Source organism: Uranotaenia lowii, unplaced genomic scaffold (assembly GCF_029784155.1).
Source record: "Uranotaenia lowii strain MFRU-FL unplaced genomic scaffold, ASM2978415v1 HiC_scaffold_486, whole genome shotgun sequence".
NCBI lineage: Eukaryota > Metazoa > Arthropoda > Insecta > Diptera > Culicidae > Uranotaenia > Uranotaenia lowii.
In genome coordinates, this window is record NW_026598407.1 from 7,672 (window position 1) to 27,877 (window position 20,206).

Sequence of the window (20,206 nt, forward strand, 5' to 3'; positions counted from 1 at the left end):
TAGTTTTGGAATTTAATATTTGAATTTCATGTATCTATTCACTTATTATAATTTTAAATTACGTAAGCTTTCCAGATTTTTTCTGTACATATGTTACAACACCTTCAAATAGCCTTGTTAATGAAAAAATCTGGTTGCGGTCATATGAAACTAAGCCAGTTTAGAATGAACAGCTCTTTGATTTGATGAAATAGAGGACTTATCGCCTTTGCAATGGTATTTTTTGGCTAGAATAGTTGTGCGCGTGATTGCACATTTTGATACATGAAGATTTGGATGAACATACTTTACTGATTCTTTTTATCCTGAGTTTTTTTTTCACGTAGTTAAAACTAAATAAATTGATATCTGATTTCATAGTCAAAGTTGCTCGTTAATATTGAAACCTGTACGACTTTTATGAAATTTTGAAATTTCGAAACATCACATGGTGCTCTTGTTTTGCAAATCTTTAGAAAGTCATCAGCAATCATCCAAATCCAACAATTTTTTGTTTAATATTAAAGTTGGGTCCATGAAGTTCGTAACAAATCATTACAAATGTTTAACTTCATCTACACGAGCCTCACTTCTTCGTGTATGTGAATCAATTTGTATGAAAATCTTCTTAAAATTTTTGAAGTTGTCAAAATTGTCAAAATTGTCAAAATTGTCAAAATTGTCAAAATTGTCAAAATTGTCAAAATTGTCAAAATTGTCAAAATTGTCGAAACTGTCAAAGTTGTCAAAATTGTCAAAATTGTGAAAATTGTCAAAATTGTCAAAATATCACTTAATTTCGACCGTTGGTTTATACGTGATGGTGTTTGAATGAAATCGCACCTGTTTTTATAATAGATATTCAGTCATCATTTTTTAAGATTTTATCGGAAAACCCTTTTTAATCTTACAAAATTAAATTTTCATAAAAGGTTCAACCGCTGATGGAGGCTGTCTGTTTTCCGTACTCGATTATTATTTGCAGTCATGCATCTTCTCGTTATCTTCCGTTTCGATGTGATGATGCTGTCAAGCCTTGCACACCGTAGTTGAGTCTCCGTCTGTAGTCTATCTTAACTTTCAAATACTAAGCTAGCTCCTTCCAGAAATCAAGCCCTGAGCTCAGTACCTATAAATGATGAATGGCCACCTCTCGTTTGCCGGAACCGTTGGCGGTAAATAAAGGACCTTTTTCGTCCTTCCTTCCTTCTTTTTTAACAATATTCAAACAATGTTTCCTCCGGAGTAATTCCTCCTTCTAACCTGTCAGACTCAAGCCGCCAGAATCCTTTGGATTGGATTTTGTTTTTCCGAGGAACATGAGTGTGTGTGAAAGCAAACTTCTTTGGACGATCTCTAGTGGCTGGAGAATAATAGTCATGAAGTCGGAAACGGTCTGTGTAGGTTTAGAAACGGTTGTATGGAGAAAGGATTGTTAAAACGGAACAGAGGTAAACAGACCAAGTAAATCTTAACTCCTCCTGTAAGATATATGTGTTATGCCCGGTCTTACATAAATTTACCGACACGGTCGATCGCCAGTGCTGAATAATGCCTATTAGCTAGTCTGCTGCTTCTGAGGAACTAAACCCACACATGGGTAAATTATAGGGTGTGAAATACGACGAGGTACGACCTAAAAAAGCGTCACATGACACTTTGGCGTTAGGTGCGAAGGATAATTTGTACCTTTGAGCAGAATTTTAAACTTCTTTCATAGCATCATGTGATGAAAATTATAATTTGTACCTACTGCTGGGGTTAGTTGAGATGTCGAACAAAACATGCATGCAGGATGTGCTTTCCAATTAAAAATAATGTCATTAGTGAATTACCCTCTTTACGATACTGTTTAAAAAGCCAAACTTGATTCTGTCACGTAAATGTCACTCAAATTTTGATTTTTCAAGACTCAAGGAGCAGCGGTCCAACATGGGTTTAGATTGATATGACCTTTTGAATAATTATCAGTTATCGGAAATAATTGATCATTCATGGCACAGATGAAGTGTAAAGTATAATTGTTAACTTTACTGATTTTAATAAGCAGTCTCCAAAATAGTAAAAATTATACGAAATTCAGACGCTCGTCGCTTACGTCACCCACTATAAAATACGCACAACTTTGAAATTCAAAAATTCAAAACATCAACTGGACTTTGGCTATAGAACTGTGAGAAATTTGTTAACAATCCGAGTTAATTGAAAAAACCAATATCACCGCATTGATCGATGATATGCCTTTGCAAAGTTAGCCCTTCATTGTAGTGACGCAGACTTTGTGTCATTTTTGTGTCATTTTGTGTCATTTTTGTGTAATTTTTGTGTCATTTTTGTGCCATTTCTGTGTCATTTTTGCGTCATTTTTGCGTCAGTTTTGCGTCATTTTGTGTAATTTTTGTGTCATTTTTTGTGTAATTTTTGTTCATTTTTGTGTCATTTTTGTGCCATTTTTGTGTCATTTTTGTGTCATTTTGTGTCATTTTTGTGTCATTTTTGTGTTATTTTTGTGTCAATTTAGTGTCATTTTTGGGTCATTTTGTGTCATTTTTGTGTCATTTTGTGTCATTTTGTGTCATTTTTGTGTCATTTTTGTGTCATTTTGTGTCATTTTTGTGTAATATTTGTGCCATTTCTGTGTCATTTTTGCGTCATTTTTGAGTCAGTTTTGCGTCATTTTGTGTAATTTTTGTTCATTTTCATGTAATTTTTGTTCATTTTTGTGTCATTTTGTGCCATTTTTGGGTCATTTTGTGTCATTTTTGTGTAATTTTTGTGTAATTTTTGTGTAATTTTTGTGTAATTTTTGTGTAATTTTTGTGTAATTTTTGTGTAATTTTTGTGTAATTTTTGTGTCATTTTAGTGTCACTTTTGTGTCATTTTTGTGTCACTTTTGTGTCAGTTTTGTGTCATTTTTGCGTCATTTTTGTCATTTTTGTCATTTTTGTCATTTTTGTCATTTTTGTCATTTTTGTCATTTTTGTCATTTTTGTCATTTTTGTCATTTTTGTCATTTTTGTCATTTTTGTCATTTTTGTCATTTTTGTCATTTTTGTCATTTTTGTCATTTTTGTCATTTTTGTCATTTTTGTCATTTTTGTCATTTTTGTCATTTTTGTCATTTTTGTCATTTTTGTCATTTTTGTCATTTTTGTCATTTTTGTCATTTTTGTCATTTTTGTCATTTTTGTCATTTTTGTCATTTTTGTCATTTTTGTCATTTTTGTCATTTTTGTCATTTTTGTCATTTTTGTCATTTTTGTCATTTTTGTCATTTTTGTCATTTTTGTCATTTTTGTCATTTTTGTCATTTTTGTCATTTTTGTCATTTTTGTCATTTTTGTCATTTTTGTCATTTTTGTCATTTTTGTCATTTTTGTCATTTTTGTCATTTTTGTCATTTTTGTCATTTTTGTCATTTTTGTCATTTTTGTCATTTTTGTCATTTTTGTCATTTTTGTCATTTTTGTCATTTTTGTCATTTTTGTCATTTTTGTCATTTTTGTCATTTTTGTCATTTTTGTCATTTTTGTCATTTTTGTCATTTTTGTCATTTTTGTCATTTTTGTCATTTTTGTCATTTTTGTCATTTTTGTCATTTTTGTCATTTTTGTCATTTTTGTCATTTTTGTCATTTTTGTCATTTTTGTCATTTTTGTCATTTTTGTCATTTTTGTCATTTTTGTCATTTTTGTCATTTTTGTCATTTTTGTCATTTTTGTCATTTTTGTCATTTTTGTCATTTTTGTCATTTTTGTCATTTTTGTCATTTTTGTCATTTTTGTCATTTTTGTCATTTTTGTCATTTTTGTCATTTTTGTCATTTTTGTCATTTTTGTCATTTTTGTCATTTTTGTCATTTTTGTCATTTTTGTCATTTTTGTCATTTTTGTCATTTTTGTCATTTTTGTCATTTTTGTCATTTTTGTCATTTTTGTCATTTTTGTCATTTTTGTCATTTTTGTCATTTTTGTCATTTTTGTCATTTTTGTCATTTTTGTCATTTTTGTCATTTTTGTCATTTTTGTCATTTTTGTCATTTTTGTCATTTTTGTCATTTTTGTCATTTTTGTCATTTTTGTCATTTTTGTCATTTTTGTCATTTTTGTCATTTTTGTCATTTTTGTCATTTTTGTCATTTTTGTCATTTTTGTCATTTTTGTCATTTTTGTCATTTTTGTCATTTTTGTCATTTTTGTCATTTTTGTCATTTTTGTCATTTTTGTCATTTTTGTCATTTTTGTCATTTTTGTCATTTTTGTCATTTTTGTCATTTTTGTCATTTTTGTCATTTTTGTCATTTTTGTCATTTTTGTCATTTTTGTCATTTTTGTCATTTTTGTCATTTTTGTCATTTTTGTCATTTTTGTCATTTTTGTCATTTTTGTCATTTTTGTCATTTTTGTCATTTTTGTCATTTTTGTCATTTTTGTCATTTTTGTCATTTTTGTCATTTTTGTCATTTTTGTCATTTTTGTCATTTTTGTCATTTTTGTCATTTTTGTCATTTTTGTCATTTTTGTCATTTTTGTCATTTTTGTCATTTTTGTCATTTTTGTCATTTTTGTCATTTTTGTCATTTTTGTCATTTTTGTCATTTTTGTCATTTTTGTCATTTTTGTCATTTTTGTCATTTTTGTCATTTTTGTCATTTTTGTCATTTTTGTCATTTTTGTCATTTTTGTCATTTTTGTCATTTTTGTCATTTTTGTCATTTTTGTCATTTTTGTCATTTTTGTCATTTTTGTCATTTTTGTCATTTTTGTCATTTTTGTCATTTTTGTCATTTTTGTCATTTTTGTCATTTTTGTCATTTTTGTCATTTTTGTCATTTTTGTCATTTTTGTCATTTTTGTCATTTTTGTCATTTTTGTCATTTTTGTCATTTTTGTCATTTTTGTCATTTTTGTCATTTTTGTCATTTTTGTCATTTTTGTCATTTTTGTCATTTTTGTCATTTTTGTCATTTTTGTCATTTTTGTCATTTTTGTCATTTTTGTCATTTTTGTCATTTTTGTCATTTTTGTCATTTTTGTCATTTTTGTCATTTTTGTCATTTTTGTCATTTTTGTCATTTTTGTCATTTTTGTCATTTTTGTCATTTTTGTCATTTTTGTCATTTTTGTCATTTTTGTCATTTTTGTCATTTTTGTCATTTTTGTCATTTTTGTCATTTTTGTCATTTTTGTCATTTTTGTCATTTTTGTCATTTTTGTCATTTTTGTCATTTTTGTCATTTTTGTCATTTTTGTCATTTTTGTCATTTTTGTCATTTTTGTCATTTTTGTCATTTTTGTCATTTTTGTCATTTTTGTCAATTTTGTCAATTTTGTCATTTTTGTCATTTTTGTCATTTTTGTCATTTTTGTCATTTTTGTCATTTTTGTCATTTTTGTCATTTTTGTCATTTTTGTCATTTTTGTCATTTTTGTCATTTTTGTCATTTTTGTCATTTTTGTCATTTTTGTCATTTTTGTCATTTTTGTCATTTTTGTCATTTTTGTCATTTTTGTCATTTTTGTCATTTTTGTCATTTTTGTCATTTTTGTCATTTTTGTCATTTTTGTAATTTTTGGGATTTTTGTTATTATTGTCATTTTTAATCATATTTTGTCATTTTTAATCATATTTTGTCATTTTTGTCGTTTTTGTCATTTTTGGCCTTATTGTGTAATTTTTGTGATTTTTGTGGTTTTTGTGACTTTTAGGATGGCTGTAATTTTTGTGATTTCTGTGATTTCTGTGATTTCTGTGATTTTTGTGGTTTTTTGATTTTTTTAATTTTTGTGATTTTTGTGATTTTTGTTTTTTTTGTGATTTTTGTGATTTTTGTGATTTTTGTTTTTTTGTGATTTTTGTGATTTTTTCTTCGTTTCATGTTGTTGTTTCATTCTTATTACATTTTTGTGTCAATTTTGTGTTATTTTGGTGTCTTTTTGTGTCATTTTAAAAGCATTTATGTTTAGTTGTGTGATTACCATCTTACTTTTTTTGGTTTATAGTAATTTTCTGTTATTTTAGTATGTGTTTTTTCGGTGAAATTTATAAACGAAAATACATTCGTTATCTTAAACATTGAGTTCACAATGCATAGATACTGACAATGATTTTTCCATGGCCAATATAAAGGAAGACAAACTAGCAACTTTTCATTTGATTCCACCCAGCAAAAATAAAAAAAAACCCACAATGTAACCAACATTTCCGAAAGCAAACTTTCGCTGCAGAATCGAACCAGTCATTTCCGTTCCTTTTAAGCACGTACTAGCGATGATGTGAAAAATATCACTCAACCAACTATTAAACGTTTTTCTGCGATTGTTGACACTTTTTGCCCCAGTAATGGTAAAAGAAAAGAAAAACACTGGGAGAAAAGAATAGTTGCGTGTCAAGTTTAGCCATTGTGGGGGTGTGTTGGACTATTTTCTGCGGTTTCGTCCAGGGAGCATCCATCCTAGCATCTCGAAGAGACTGTAAAAGTTCAGCTAGTCTGTTGTTTGCGTGGGTGCCGATGGGATTTCCACTTGCCCGCACAAAGAAAACTTCAAGTGGAACTCGGAATTCAGACTGAGAAGCAACTTTGAGCGCGCGCGTCTGCTGACTGAATGTGTTAGCATTTGTGTCTCGCATTTCAGTCGAGCTTTTCGAATCCAACACACAATGCACTTAGCTCTTGGCAAGTAGGTCCTACTCCTGCTTACTTACTTCTGGTCTTCTGGACTTCCGCGCAACTCTCCATGGCATCATCCCGGAGCTCAGTCAGTCGGAAGAAGGAAAACTAACCATTCAACCAGTCAAGTGAAAAAAACAACGCCAAAGTTAGCAGAGAGGGCAAAAAGGAGATCGGGAAAAAGTATCAACGCTTTCGGAGACAAAGTTTCGACACGTTTGTGTTTGGTGGGAAATTGAAAAATAGAATAAAATCTGCACTTTATGGCAGTTTCAGTGCATGGCCGGAAGATTCCAATCTTTTTTTTAGTTGTTCAACTTATTATTACCATCCTTACAGTTTTATTTATTTCCTTCCCCGAGAAAGAAGGAAGGAGACGGTAATTGAAAATTAGTCACGATCCTAAGATCTGAGCTAGCGCCATCAATTGGAAAGGAGGAGCAGTTGAGACAAGTTTCAGTTCTGGTGTGGCTATAAAAATAACAGTTATTAAAATAAAAGTATCATTGCATCGGGAACAATGTTACCAAGAACGGCAATTAGGTTGAAAAATTGTATGAGATAAATTCTCTATGCCGTTGATTTGCGTTTTAAGTTATCCGTTGATTTTAGAAAAAACCATCAAATTTTAAAAATTAGTTCTTTAAAAACTTTAGAATTACTTATTTGGAGCAGACTGAAAAGCATTCGTCTTGGGTACAAATTGCTGAAAATAGTAAATGAATCCTTTTAAGCCTGCATAGACTGTTTGGTTTGAGAAAAACTATCTGTTTTGATAATCATTGAATGTGTGCATTATGTGCATAATTGCCTATCTGTGTTACATATTTCCTATCAACTGTACGATTATTTCTTGAAATTTTAAGCAATTTTGATATCTGTTTCAATGCGCATCTACATCATGAAGAATTCACAAAAATGTCAGACGATTTAAATGGCCGGAAAATAAATTCTCCATCATTCTATGATGATTTAATATTGGACATCAACATTCGGTTTCACTCAGTAATGGCCATAGCGAAAATTAAAAAAAGATTAAAACTGATCGGATTTTTGATCATCGGTGACTATACGGGATTTAATCAATTATTTTGGATTCTTAAAAAAACAATATCATTCACTGAAAAAGTTTTGACTTTTAAATGGTTCTAATTTTGTGAAGGAAACTGAATCTATCAGAATAATTATGATTTCAGGAGAGGAAAAAACTTAAATAAAAAAATATTTTACAAAGATTTGTGTTTATGTTATATGAGTATGATGTTTTCATTGAAATTTTGGAAAACATTCGTTTTATCGTCTCTGAAACTAAAATCATATATGAAAGCTGTTATAAATCAGAATCTCATCTGAGGCAGCTGTGCTCAAAGTTTAGTTATTCGTTCAGACAACTTGAATTGTATGAATTAAGCCATGGAGAAGCCTATTTATCTCTCGTGATTGTTAATTAAATCATTTTTCGATGAACTAATTCCATAGCGCTTATTATCGAACGAACACATCAAAATGTTGGATCAATTGTAAACTGAGCGTAAGTGACGAGAGCCGATATTCGAAAGTCGAGAATCGAGAGTCGGTTGACGAGAGACGAGATACGATACATGGAAATCGAGAATTCTGAGTCAAGAGTTGAGAGTCGAGAATTGGGAGTCATGAATTGAGGGTCGAGAATCGAGAGTCAATAGTAGAGATTTGAGAGTCTAAAGTCGAAATCCGAAAGTCAAGTGTCAAAAACAAATTAACAGAATTTAGTTGATAACTCAAGGGAACAGAATTTTAGTGCTTATTTTTTAATCGTTAATGTTGGCGTCCTGAACTAAGATTTTATCTTTCTAATGAAAGATTTTATTTTTCGTATGCTCGACGAATCTAAGGGCAGTGGTCCTGACGGGATACCGAACTCGCTCATTAAAAAGTGTGTCAATGCACTTCTAGAACCCTTACATCGCCTGTTTTCTGACTCACTCCAAGAAGGAATATTTTCAAAGTTTTGGAAGATTTCGCATATTGTACCGATCCAAAAAAGCTCTTCCAAGCTCTCTGTCGAAAATTATCGAGGAGTTGCAATTCTCTCCGCCATACCGAAGCTTTTTGAAAGTATTGTGTACGACCAAATGTATCCATGGTTGGAAAGAAAAATGTCGCAAGTTCAACACGGTTTTCTCAAAAAACGATCAACCATAACAAATCTCGGGGAGTTTGTATCAAGAATTTCGATATGGATGATGCAAGGATTGCAAGTCGACGCTATTTATACTGATGTGTCAAAAGCCTTTGATGTGATCGAAATCAGTTCACCGCTATCCGTGCTCAGCAGAAATGGAATTGCCAATACTTGCCTTAACTGGATACATTCATACTTAATTGAAAGAATTCAATATGTAAAGCTGGGGAATGTCAGATCCGGTGCATTCTCGGTTAACAGTGGTGTGCCACAAGGGAGTCACTTGGGACCGCTTCTCTTCATCACTGTTATGAACGAGCTCCCCGGGGTACTGCAGGACGTATTTGTGCTGATATACGCTGATGATTTGAAAATGTTTCTCCCTGTTCGCAACCTGAAGGATTGCTTGACTCTGCAAAACGCACTGCACCGTTTTTCGGACTGTTGCAGACCTTATGGATTGGAGTTGAACGCCTCAAAATGCAGTATTATATCGTTTTCTCGGAAGCTAACAAACATCATGTATGATTTTCGCCTTGAAAACAGCTTGATTATCACTAGAAAGACCTCTGTAAAGGATCTTGGAGTCGAGATAGACAAACAACTGAATTTCACGAAACATATAGAACAGGTAGTGGCCAAAGCTAATTCTATGTTTGGAATGGTCAGTAGAGTCTGCCATGAGTTGAACGATCCCTACACAATCGTCTCAATTTATGTAGGTTTAGTTCGGACCACAATCGAGTTCGCCAGTGTTGTTTAGCAACCCTACTACAATGTTCACGTAAACAGATTGGAAAGAGTTCAAAAGAAATTTCTCAAATACGCTCTGAGGAATATTGGATGGCAAGATAAACTGCCGGATTACCGAGTCCTGTGCATGCTGGTCGGATTGGATACGCTAGAAAATCGCAGGAAATCAAACGATGCATTATTTTTCAAAGATTTGACAAGTGGAAGATTTTATTCGCCGTACATGCTTTCGTAAATATCCCTCAACGAAGGACGCAGTAGTCTACGCAGCGTAAGGCCATTCCAGCTTTTAAACAGAATACAGAATTACGCGAGAAATGAACCCATGTACAGGATGATGGCATTTTACAATGCACACGTAGAAGAAATTAATCTGATTATGTCCAGAAACCAAATCAAAGATAGTATTAAGAAGTGTTTTACATAGAATTATGATCGATGTTAATTTTTAAGTTTAAATTCAGATAAAAGGCTTTAGCCTAGGATCATCATCAATAAAAAAAATAAAATAAAATTAAAAAAAATTTAAAAAAAATCCAGTTTTGTTGATATGGAGTTTTTAAGGTAAAAATTGAGCCAGTTTTGAAGGAAAAAATGAATCCAAATTTCATACTTCATTCAATTTAAAAATAATGTTTTGATGATGAGGATGACAGATCTTAAAAAATTAAAATCTCTAGTTTTTCAAAATTTGGAAAGATTTCATCACTAGTACTCCTGATCTTACTGAAAAAAGTAAAAAAAAAGTTTTAGTTTTATTTAACAAATTTGTGGAAGCTTGTTAAACGATTTGATTTTTGCTTAAAAAATTTATCTAAAATTCAAATTAGTCTAAAACTATTTTAAAAATCTTGGGGAAACTTGATAGTTGACTTAAAACCATTATATTAAAAATTTGTTGTAATGTTCTAAAGTTTTGTCAAAAAAGTCAGAAATTTCTTAACTGATTAAAATTTATTTTTAACGGTTTAAAAAAATAGTTTATATAAAAAAATTATTGTACATTTAAGTTTCTCTACAGAAGCTTTATTGAACTATTAACCAAAATTAACAATTAAAAATAAGTTAGGCGAAAAGTACTAACGGATTAAATTCCGCCGATGGCGGTCCAGTTTTCTGTTTGTTAACACTTAAATGTTTTACTACGCTAAATTCATAACTTGATCCGAAAATTGTACTTGGAAAAACTATCCATGGGAGGGGATGAGGGGGTAAAACCCTAAATGTCCCCCCCCTTCCCCCCCCCTCGTACGCATGGCATTGGTTTCGAGCATATTTTTTCATATAAATCATCATAGGTTAACACAACGTGTTTGAAAAACTTTCAAAAAGCATTGAAATGTTTCTTAAATTCACATTTAAAATGATTTTTGAATTTAAAACGCACATAACCAGCATTATTTATTTGAAAATCATAATTGAAAATACATACACCTTTATTGTCATGCTTTTGTTAATTTCCTACAGTGTTCATTTTTAGGCTGATTCTAGATGATACTTTTTAATGTTTGTTCTAAAATTATCTTCAAAATTTAACATTTTTTCTGAAATTATTGATTAATTTTTTTTCTATAAAAAATGTTGAAATTATTATCTATTATTGAAGAAATCTTAACATTTCTAAGCTCAAAATTGTAAAATTTAATTTTCTTAGGAAAAATTACTATGGAAAACATGAAAATTTTGCTCGTGTATTTTGTTTCAAAATCTTCAAAAAAATAAGTTGTTCCAGATCCTCTGATCGTTTTTTCCCTGAAAAGTGCGTTTGATAGGGTAAAGTCTCCTCTTAAAAATTGTCAAAGACGCCGTGAACTTGATGCATGAAAAGTAGATTATTATTAGAAGGAATTTATCTATCGATAAATGTGTCTCGGTCGTATTTGGAGCTTTTCTGAGCGATCACATTTCAGCTTTTTGTTCGGTCGTACTGCAAGTTTCCGCTTGTGGGACGAACCACGCTAGGCCTACTATTGTGTGGTGATTGCTACAACTCTATCAGTATCAACCACTGCAAGGTAGTAGGCCCGTGAGGAACAAATCGATGAAATGTGATGAAAACTTTTTCAAATTAAAATTACCCTTCCCGCTCATTTTCAACATCTTTCACCTTATTCTAATCTTCTATCCGTCTATATTCATTAAATTCTTAAATATTCTTTCCCAAAGGATATAAAATTTCACCGATCTAGCCGATAAAATAATTTCATTAGAAGGAACAAAATCCTAAAGTTAGGTCTTTTGTGGTCAAAATCAAAACTCAAGATAGTTAATAGCATGAAGCTAATTTTGAACTAACGCTCATTCATTGAAAAGCAAACCTGCCCAAGCATGATATTCGCCAAGCTACTTATTATACTAATAATTATCTTCGGATCCAAAGCTTAACTTTCGGATTCAGCTACTATTACGAACTTCAACAGCCCAACTCAACTCCGAGTGTCGACGTACAACTTCCGATTCGTGTTTATTCGCAATTAACTAGCTACGAGTTAACCACTTCTAACGTTGAAGAAAGAAGGAGGCAAAGCTAAGCGAAAAAAAAATCCCAGTCAGCCCTAACTTGGCTTAGCCGGTCAGGCGGTCACTGCTGGCAAAACTTGGCGACACGAACGCAACCGGAAATTATGCAAACGGTGACATGATTTCGACCGGTTGTAAGTATGTGTGTTTGTAAGGTTGGATTAGAAGGAAAATTTTTTTCCCGGAAAAGGTCGCAAGGAGTTTTTTTTTTGTAGGAATTAGCAATTTGAGGAATATTTATCCAACCAAATATAAACTCGGAATGTTCGATTAACAGTTCAGTGATTATCTATTTCAGTCATTAGACCGCTCCCATCTATCATTTGATACCTTTCGGGTAACCAAGTATCAGCGTAAAATATATGATGATTTTGACGAATCCGAAATTAACTCAACATAATTCAATTTGGTATGCGGATTTGTAAGGTACAAGAAATTTTTACATTATAACTTAGCCAGAAAACTCAGGTAAGCTACGAAGGTTCTCTAAATAAAATTTTTAATTGGCTTTGCAAAGAATCCTCTTGTATTTTTTTTATTATTCTTCAAAATAAGCTTTTAAAATAGCAAAAAAAAAAACGAACAAATCCTTTAAGCATAATATTGACTTTCTTTTCTGGATTATGGTTTGTTTATATTAAATGTAATGCAAGCACTAAGGAACATTTACTATACAAAGTTATAATTTTTATATCCTTCCAGTACGCCTCTGGTGATTTTTGAAGGATAAGTTTTGTTTTTCTATACAATTTTCTGAATAAAAATTAAAACTCATTGCCCTAAAACAGGACAGAATGGATCGGTACAAATCTATGAATTTGTAAATTTGTATAGAAAGCGATCTAGCGCCCCATATATGTTTGAAATAGCCACAAAGTAACTGATACATCGAACGGGAGCTTTAATTTTCACACAACTTCCGGCTACAGTCACCCAGAAGTATTTTACCACAAACATAGCTCGGTCTAGTGCTCACCCTTTTAGTGGATTGTGCAGTGCAGTGAATAGCCCATCACCAAGCCGTCGTCAATGATATTCAGTTTCCATTTGGTGATTAGTTTTCCGAGTGCAGCCATTTACAGCATCTAATACTAATGTGCAACTGTTTCCGAAACGTGCTTTGGTCCAACAACTGGAGAGGAGAGCAGGAAAAAAATACCCACAGAAACGGACGAGTTCGCCCATTCGATTCCGACTGTGTGGCCGCGTGGCGGAACAGCCAATAGCTTCCGCTTGCCATTAATCACAAAAGAGAGGTAAATTTCACGGGATAGCCGTTTCCCAGGGTTCCATCCTACTACGTGGACCACTCACTGCTGCAGTGGTACATGCCACTGGACTTGGACTGTCCAGGACAGGGGTCAGCAATCTTTTAAATCATAAAAGCAAAAACCTAGTGTTAGCGACAATATCCGCGCACTGTAACCGACGATTTACTGGGAAATTTATGGTTCCCGTAATTGTAAGTCTCAGAAAACTTTACACTTAATTTGGGACTTAGCTTAGTGAAATTCCGGTACGACGTAGTAAAAAACGCGTGGTTTTAGAGTGACAATTATAATTCAAGAGTTCTTGTACAAAATTTGTTATATTTATACCTTCTTGGTTTGTATGTATTTGTGTTTTTGTGTAGAGTTACATAAGATAATTGATAGGTTCTAGCTTTAATTTATATGAATTTGAATTTAAATTGACTGCGTTAAGCAGAATCCATCTCCTTCTTAGAAAACTGCAGTCCGGCCCTGCTTAGAAAAACGCATCTCGATGCACAATAGTTTACGCGGCATTAAGCACTTTTTGCAATTTCCGGTTAGTCACTTAAGAATTAGATTTCGAACGAACAGCATCCTAACCGGTCACCAGCAGAATAATAAAAGTAGTTTTTATATAAGAACACGTGAATAAAGTTCTATTTTTTCCTAAATTTGGAATTTCAATAAACGGTTGTTATTTTGTAAAGTTAACGCGTCGTGTGTTGGTGTTTTACCCGAAAGATTTGCCCGTGATACGATCCCCTGACATTACATTTTTGGTGCCGTGACCAGGATCACGGGTGTACCATTGGATCAACCACGACGATAATCCCATCCAACCCATCCAACAACCCGGAGTTCCAGATAGCAGTACCTGCTCAAAAAGTACAAGGCCTGTTTAAGACAGGCTCCATGTGAGTATCTGTCCAGCGAATTCTATTTTTTTGAGAGGTACTTCCTGGGTCTTCTTTTGCCCAATACAGAATTCCACGTGTTCCTGCTGAAGATTACCGATCCATTTTCCTATACCGGTGCTATTGCCGTTGTGGTATACTATCCTGAAGTGACCGTTGCTGTTCCTAACCTACAATTATCCTGGGGAAAATCCTGGAAGGTCGGAAATCCACATCCAATATCGGTTTTCAACCCTAACCATCCACTGGAGTTGAGACATCCTACCCGTGATCATCCTACTTGGTAGTCATCCCATCCAGTTGTTCGAGAGTTCCTGCTTTTTTAATAAAACCAAAGGCCTATTTTTGAATAGGCACAGGTGAGTGCCATTCCAACCCTATATCGTCATCCGAAAGGTGCTTTCTGGGTCTTCCGTTTATTTTAGCCGTTCCTGCACTAATCTAAACCTAACCTCATCATGGCGGAGAAGAAGATGAAGGCAAAGGAGCTGAAACGGAAAAACATCCTGGATTCCATGCAGCGCATCCAAGACTTCCTGACGAATTACGATGAGGAGCGAGACATGAACGAGGTAGCGATACGTCTGGCCCGACTTGATAACCTGATGGAAACTTTCGAAGCGATCCAAGGAGAATATGAAACGTACGACGATGAACCAGAATTTGCTGTGGCTAATGCGAAGGTAAGGGCAAGGGTGGAAGAGCAGTACTTTAGGGTAAAAGGTGGTCTCGTAAGCAAGGTTCCTCCCCTTCCTCCAATCTCAACCAATCCATTAAACCAACAAGGTGCTCCAGCAATTGCTCATGTAACCGGTGTGAAACTCCCCACTATCGAATTGCCTAAATTTGACGGTGATCTGAATGAATGGTTAACGTTTCGCGATTCCTTTTCATCACTGATTCACTCGTCGCCAGAAATCCCATGCATCCAAAAGTTTCAGTACCTCCGATCTGCCTTGCGAGGTGACGCTTTAAAACTGATTGAATCCTTAACCATCACAGCAAACAACTACGCGGTAGCTTGGGAAGCACTCCTCAACCGCTACTCTAACACATACTTACTAAAAAAGAAACACTTGCAAGCTCTAATTGTCCACTCGAAGGTCTCGGGGAAATCCACTGCTGGTTTACGTGCTGTAGTAGAGGATTTCCAACGGCATGTCAAAATACTCAACCAACTAAATGAACCAACCGCGCATTGGGGCAGTCTCTTGGTTCAACTACTGTGCTCTCGAATCGACGATTACACCCTGAAGGAATGGGAAGAATTTGTCTCTGCTAATCACGAACCAACTTATGAAAACCTCATCGAGATATTAACCCGTAAAATCCGGACTCTAGAATCCCTTCACATTTCGGCTGAGCAGTCCACTTCTTCTTCTCAAACGAAGCACAATCTCCCTGTCAGGCAAACTAAACCCCAAAATCCTACATCGTCGAAAATCAACTCCTATACTGCAGTGGAACGGTACCAACCTGAATGCCTAGCTTGCCGCGATTATCATCCTTTGGTGAGATGTCCGGTGTTTGAAAAGATGCAGCTTAAAGATCGATTGAACCTGGTTAACTCGAAGCGGATTTGTAGCAATTGCTTCAGGGGAAACCACTTCGCCCGGAATTGTCAATCCAACTTCTCCTGCAAGCATTGTCAAAAACGCCACCACTCCTTATTGCATCCTGGGTTCGATGCATCAGTATCGAACAATAATCCAAATTCCAGCGGGCTACAAACCCGAACAACCCAGAATCCTCCGAAAGCCAACGAATCCTCAACAGTGGCAAAAAATCCTGAAGTGATCTCGTCCAACTCCGCTGTAGAATCCCGTGGAATGAACGTCTTCCTATCGACCGTTGTCGTCAAGGTGCTAGATGGCTATGGAAATGAGCATTTGGTCCGAGCGCTGTTAGACAGTGGATCACAAAGCAGTCTCATGAGTGATCGCCTTTGTCAGAAACTAAGATTGCTTCGTCATCGTATTGACCAACCCATCCTTGGTATTGGTGAATCTCCCATTCGAGCAGTTTGCTCCGTGACCACCGAAGTGAGATCGAGAGTTGATGACTTCTCTATTCCCCTGAATTGTTTGGTGCTCAAAAAGCTGACTGCCGATCTACCCGCTGTAACCATTACTACTGCAAACTGGCAGATACCGAACGACATCACACTTGCTGATCCCGAGTACAACATCTCACGAAAGGTAGACCTCATAATAGGTGCCGAACACTTTTATGCAATCCTCCAGGGTGGCCGGTTGCAAATTGGCCCACCATCCCTAACCTTAGTTGAAAGTAGGTTCGGATGGCTTGTTTCAGGAACAGTGCCCTTAGATCCCATACCCCAATCGCTGGTTTGTTGTCCGTCTATTTTGGAAACCCTAAACGAGAATATTGAAAAATTTTGGAAAATAGACGAATTTGAAAATTCCAAACCCACCCTTTCACCCAATGATCAATATTGTGAAGATTTCTTCAAGGAAACGGTAAGCCGTGATTCCACTGGTCGATATTCTGTAAAATATCCGAAGAAGGAAGGATTTGAATTGATGATAGGCGAGTCTTTTTCCAACGCTAAAGCCCGTCTCATCAGCTTGGAAAGAAAATTGGACAAAAATCCCATCCTTAAAGAAAGGTATCATACCTTTATGGCCGAATTCATCCAACTGGGACACATGCGAGAGGTACCTGTAGACGACCCAGAACCTACTGTCGTATGCTATCTTCCTCACCATGCCGTGTTGAAAGAATCCAGCACCACTACGAAGGTACGCAGTGTTTACAACGCTTCGGCAAAAACAAGCACTGGATTCTCTCTCAACGATTCGCTCCGAGTAGGCCCTGTCATCCAAGATGAGCTTTTCGACATCTTACTCCGCTTTCGCAAAAATTTGGTGGTATTGTTGGCTGACATAGAGAAGATGTATAGGCAAATCGTTCTTCACCCCGATGACCGACCCCTTCTGCGTTTGTTGTGGAGATTCAGCCCGAACGACCCGATTACGAAATATGAGATGACAACAGTGACATACGGTTTGGGCCCATCCTCGTTCTTGGCTACCCGCACACTTCATCAACTTGCGGATGATGAAAGTGCTTCTTTTCCTCTCGCCGCAGCCTCTGTGAAGCGAGATTTTTACATGGATGATTTTGTACGGAGTGAAGAAACCATATCTACAGCAATCCAACTGCGTAAGGAGATGGACGAACTGATGAGCCGTGGAGGATTTTCCTTGAGGAAATGGTGCTCTAATTTTCCTGAAGTTTTGGAAGGAGTACCACCAGAAAACCTAGCCCATCCTAGCACTGAAAACCCCGAACCTGGAGAGGTGGTAAAAGTCTTGGGAATTTCCTGGGAACCCGAGCATGATTTATTTTATTTCAAATTTGCCCCATTCTCAACCGACGGAAAGATTACCAAAAATCGAATTCTTTCCGTTATTGCCCAACTTTATGACCCCTTGGGATTAATTGCCCCCGTTGTTGTACGTGCGAAAATATTTATCCAACAACTTTGGTTGATGTCCATCGAATGGAATGAGGAAGTCCCAAATGAAATCCGAACTAGGTGGGAAGATTTTGTAAAGGACTTGTCATCGCTAGCTGAGTTTCGGATCCCGCGGTTTGCCTTTGACAGGGGGGAGGTGCAGCTACATTGTTTTACGGACGCCTCCGAATCAGCTTATGGAGCCTGCATCTACGCTCGGACGGAGAAGGCCAACGGGGAAGTGAAGGTGGTCTTACTGGCGGCGAAATCCCAAGTAGCACCGCTTCAGAAACGCAGCATCCCGAGACTAGAACTATGCGCTGCTCAGCTAGGCGCTCGCTTATCAACGAGAGTTGTTGACACACTGGACCTGAAATCTGCACCCATCTACTACTGGACCGATTCGATGGTTGTTATTTATTGGCTACGAGCACCATCACAAACCTGGAAAACCTTTGTGGCTAACAGAGTCGCAGACATCCACATCCTAACGAAGAACTCATCATGGCAGCATGTTCCCGGAGTAAACAACCCAGCTGACGTCGTCTCCAGAGGCTTAACTGTACACCAGCTTCTGACCTGCAAACTATGGACCCATGGACCCGATTGGTTGGGAAGGGGAGAGGAATATTGGCCGAAGTTGAAGATCCCGAGAACCACTAATATTGATGGAGACACTGAGCACAAAACCACAACCTTGCTAATCCAAAATCCACCACCACTTAACCCTTTGTTTACTCGATCATTCTCGTACAATCGTTTGCTCCGTACGACTGCTTATTGTTTGCGAGTTTCTCGGAAGGCGAGAAAAGAACTCAAAGAATCCACTTTAATCCTCACTCCCACTGAACTCGAATCTGCCAGAGACTGCCTGGTAAAATTAGTTCAAGCAGAATGTTACCACACCGAATTGAGCTTTCTACGAAAAGGGAAACCGGTACCCAAAAAATCCACCCTGCGTTTGTTAAATCCTTTTGTTGATGCTTCGGGAATAATCCGAGTCGGTGGCCGGCTCAAATTGTCCATGGAAACTTTTAGCACAAAACACCAAATCCTGCTCCCCGGATTTCACCGTTTCACCCGAATGCTTTTGTTGTCATTTCACGACAAATTGGTTCACGGGGGAATAGCGCTTACGCTGGGTGTAGTGCGCAATGAATATTGGCCTACAAATGGGAGAAGAGCTGTGCGCAGCGTAATTCGAACCTGTTTTCGTTGTACTCGAGCAAACCCTAAGCCTCTCAAGCAACCAATTGGCCAAATACCCCTTGCCCGAGTTACCCCAAGTCGTCCCTTCGCATCAACTGGCATTGACTATTGTGGCCCGGTGTTTGTTAAGTCCCCGAACCGTAAATCTGCTCCCACCAAAGCCTACATTGCCCTATTTGTCTGCTTTAGCACAAAAGCAGTTCACATTGAGCTTGTGGGGGACCTATCCACAGCCTCATTTCTCTCTGCTCTACAACGTTTCGTGGCCAGACGTGGCAAACCCGAATACATTTACTCCGACAATGCCACAAATTTTATTGGAGCTCGAAACGAGCTACACGCTCTCTACGAAATGTTCTCAAGCCCCAAGGAAACCGATCGTATCGCTACCGCTCTCGCAACCGAGGGCATACAATGGAAAATGATCCCCCCGCGTGCACCCAACTTTGGCGGCCTGTGGGAAGCCGCCGTAAAGGTTGCGAAAAAACATTTGGTTCGTCAGTTAGGCAGCACCTCTCTACTGTACGAGGACCTAGTGACGATTTTGTCGCAGATCGAGGGAGCAATGAACTCGAGACCGTTGGCCCCTTTGTCTGAAGACCCCAACGATTTCGAAGCCATCACTCCAAGCCACTTCTTGATTGGCTCTCAACCACAAGCCCTTCCACATCCCGACCTAAAGGACGTTCCTGAGAACCGGCTGAAGAATCGCTATCAGGTTATCCAACAGAAGCAGCAGCTATTTTGGTACCACTGGCAGACAGAGTACCTCAAAGAGCTGCAACGGCAATCTACTACCAACCCGCAGCAAGTGAATCTCAAAATCGGCCAGGTGATGATTCTTCAAGATGACCTGTTACCCCCGGTGCGCTGGCCTCTCGTGCGCATCATGGAACTACATCCTGGAGCTGACGGTGTGACACGGGTGGTTACCATCCGCACACCCACTGGTGCTATCTTCAAGCGTGCTGTGGTCAAGCTGTGTCCGTTACCTACGATGGACGAGGAGGAGTCATCGACAGCCGCCCCCGCACCAGGTGAAATCAATGTTGACTGAGAAGCCGTGAGTTTAAATATTTTATTTGGAAATGAATTGATTTGTATTCTGGCTAGGTATTAGTAGTGAAATATGCATTTCAGGTGGCCGGAATGATAGGTTCTAGCTTTAATTTATATGAATTTGAATTTAAATTGACTGCGTTAAGCAGAATCCATCTCCTTCTTAGAAAACTGCAGTCCGGCCCTGCTTAGAAAAACGCATC

The 20,206-nt window shown here is 36.7% G+C and overlaps 1 protein-coding gene across 1 annotated transcript; it reads left to right on the top strand.

The window, feature by feature from the left end:
• Nucleotides 1-14,712: 14,712 nt before the first annotated feature.
• Nucleotides 14,713-20,001, top strand: LOC129760180 (uncharacterized). Its single transcript, XM_055757782.1, has 2 exons — nt 14,713-16,543; nt 16,664-20,001. Exons 1-2 carry the CDS (start codon nt 14,713-14,715, stop codon nt 19,999-20,001), a joined length of 5,169 nt encoding a protein of 1,722 aa, XP_055613757.1.
• Nucleotides 20,002-20,206: the final 205 nt, after the last annotated feature.

Bases quoted from the DNA above. Each gene is read 5' to 3' on its own strand.
- LOC129760180 (XM_055757782.1), top strand. From the start codon at position 14,713: ATGGCGGAGAAGAAGATGAAGGCAAAGGAGCTGAAACGGAAAAACATC. The intron at 16,544-16,663 runs GTAGGTTCGGAT...TTTGGAAAATAG, and splicing joins ATCCCTAACCTTAGTTGAAA to ACGAATTTGAAAATTCCAAA.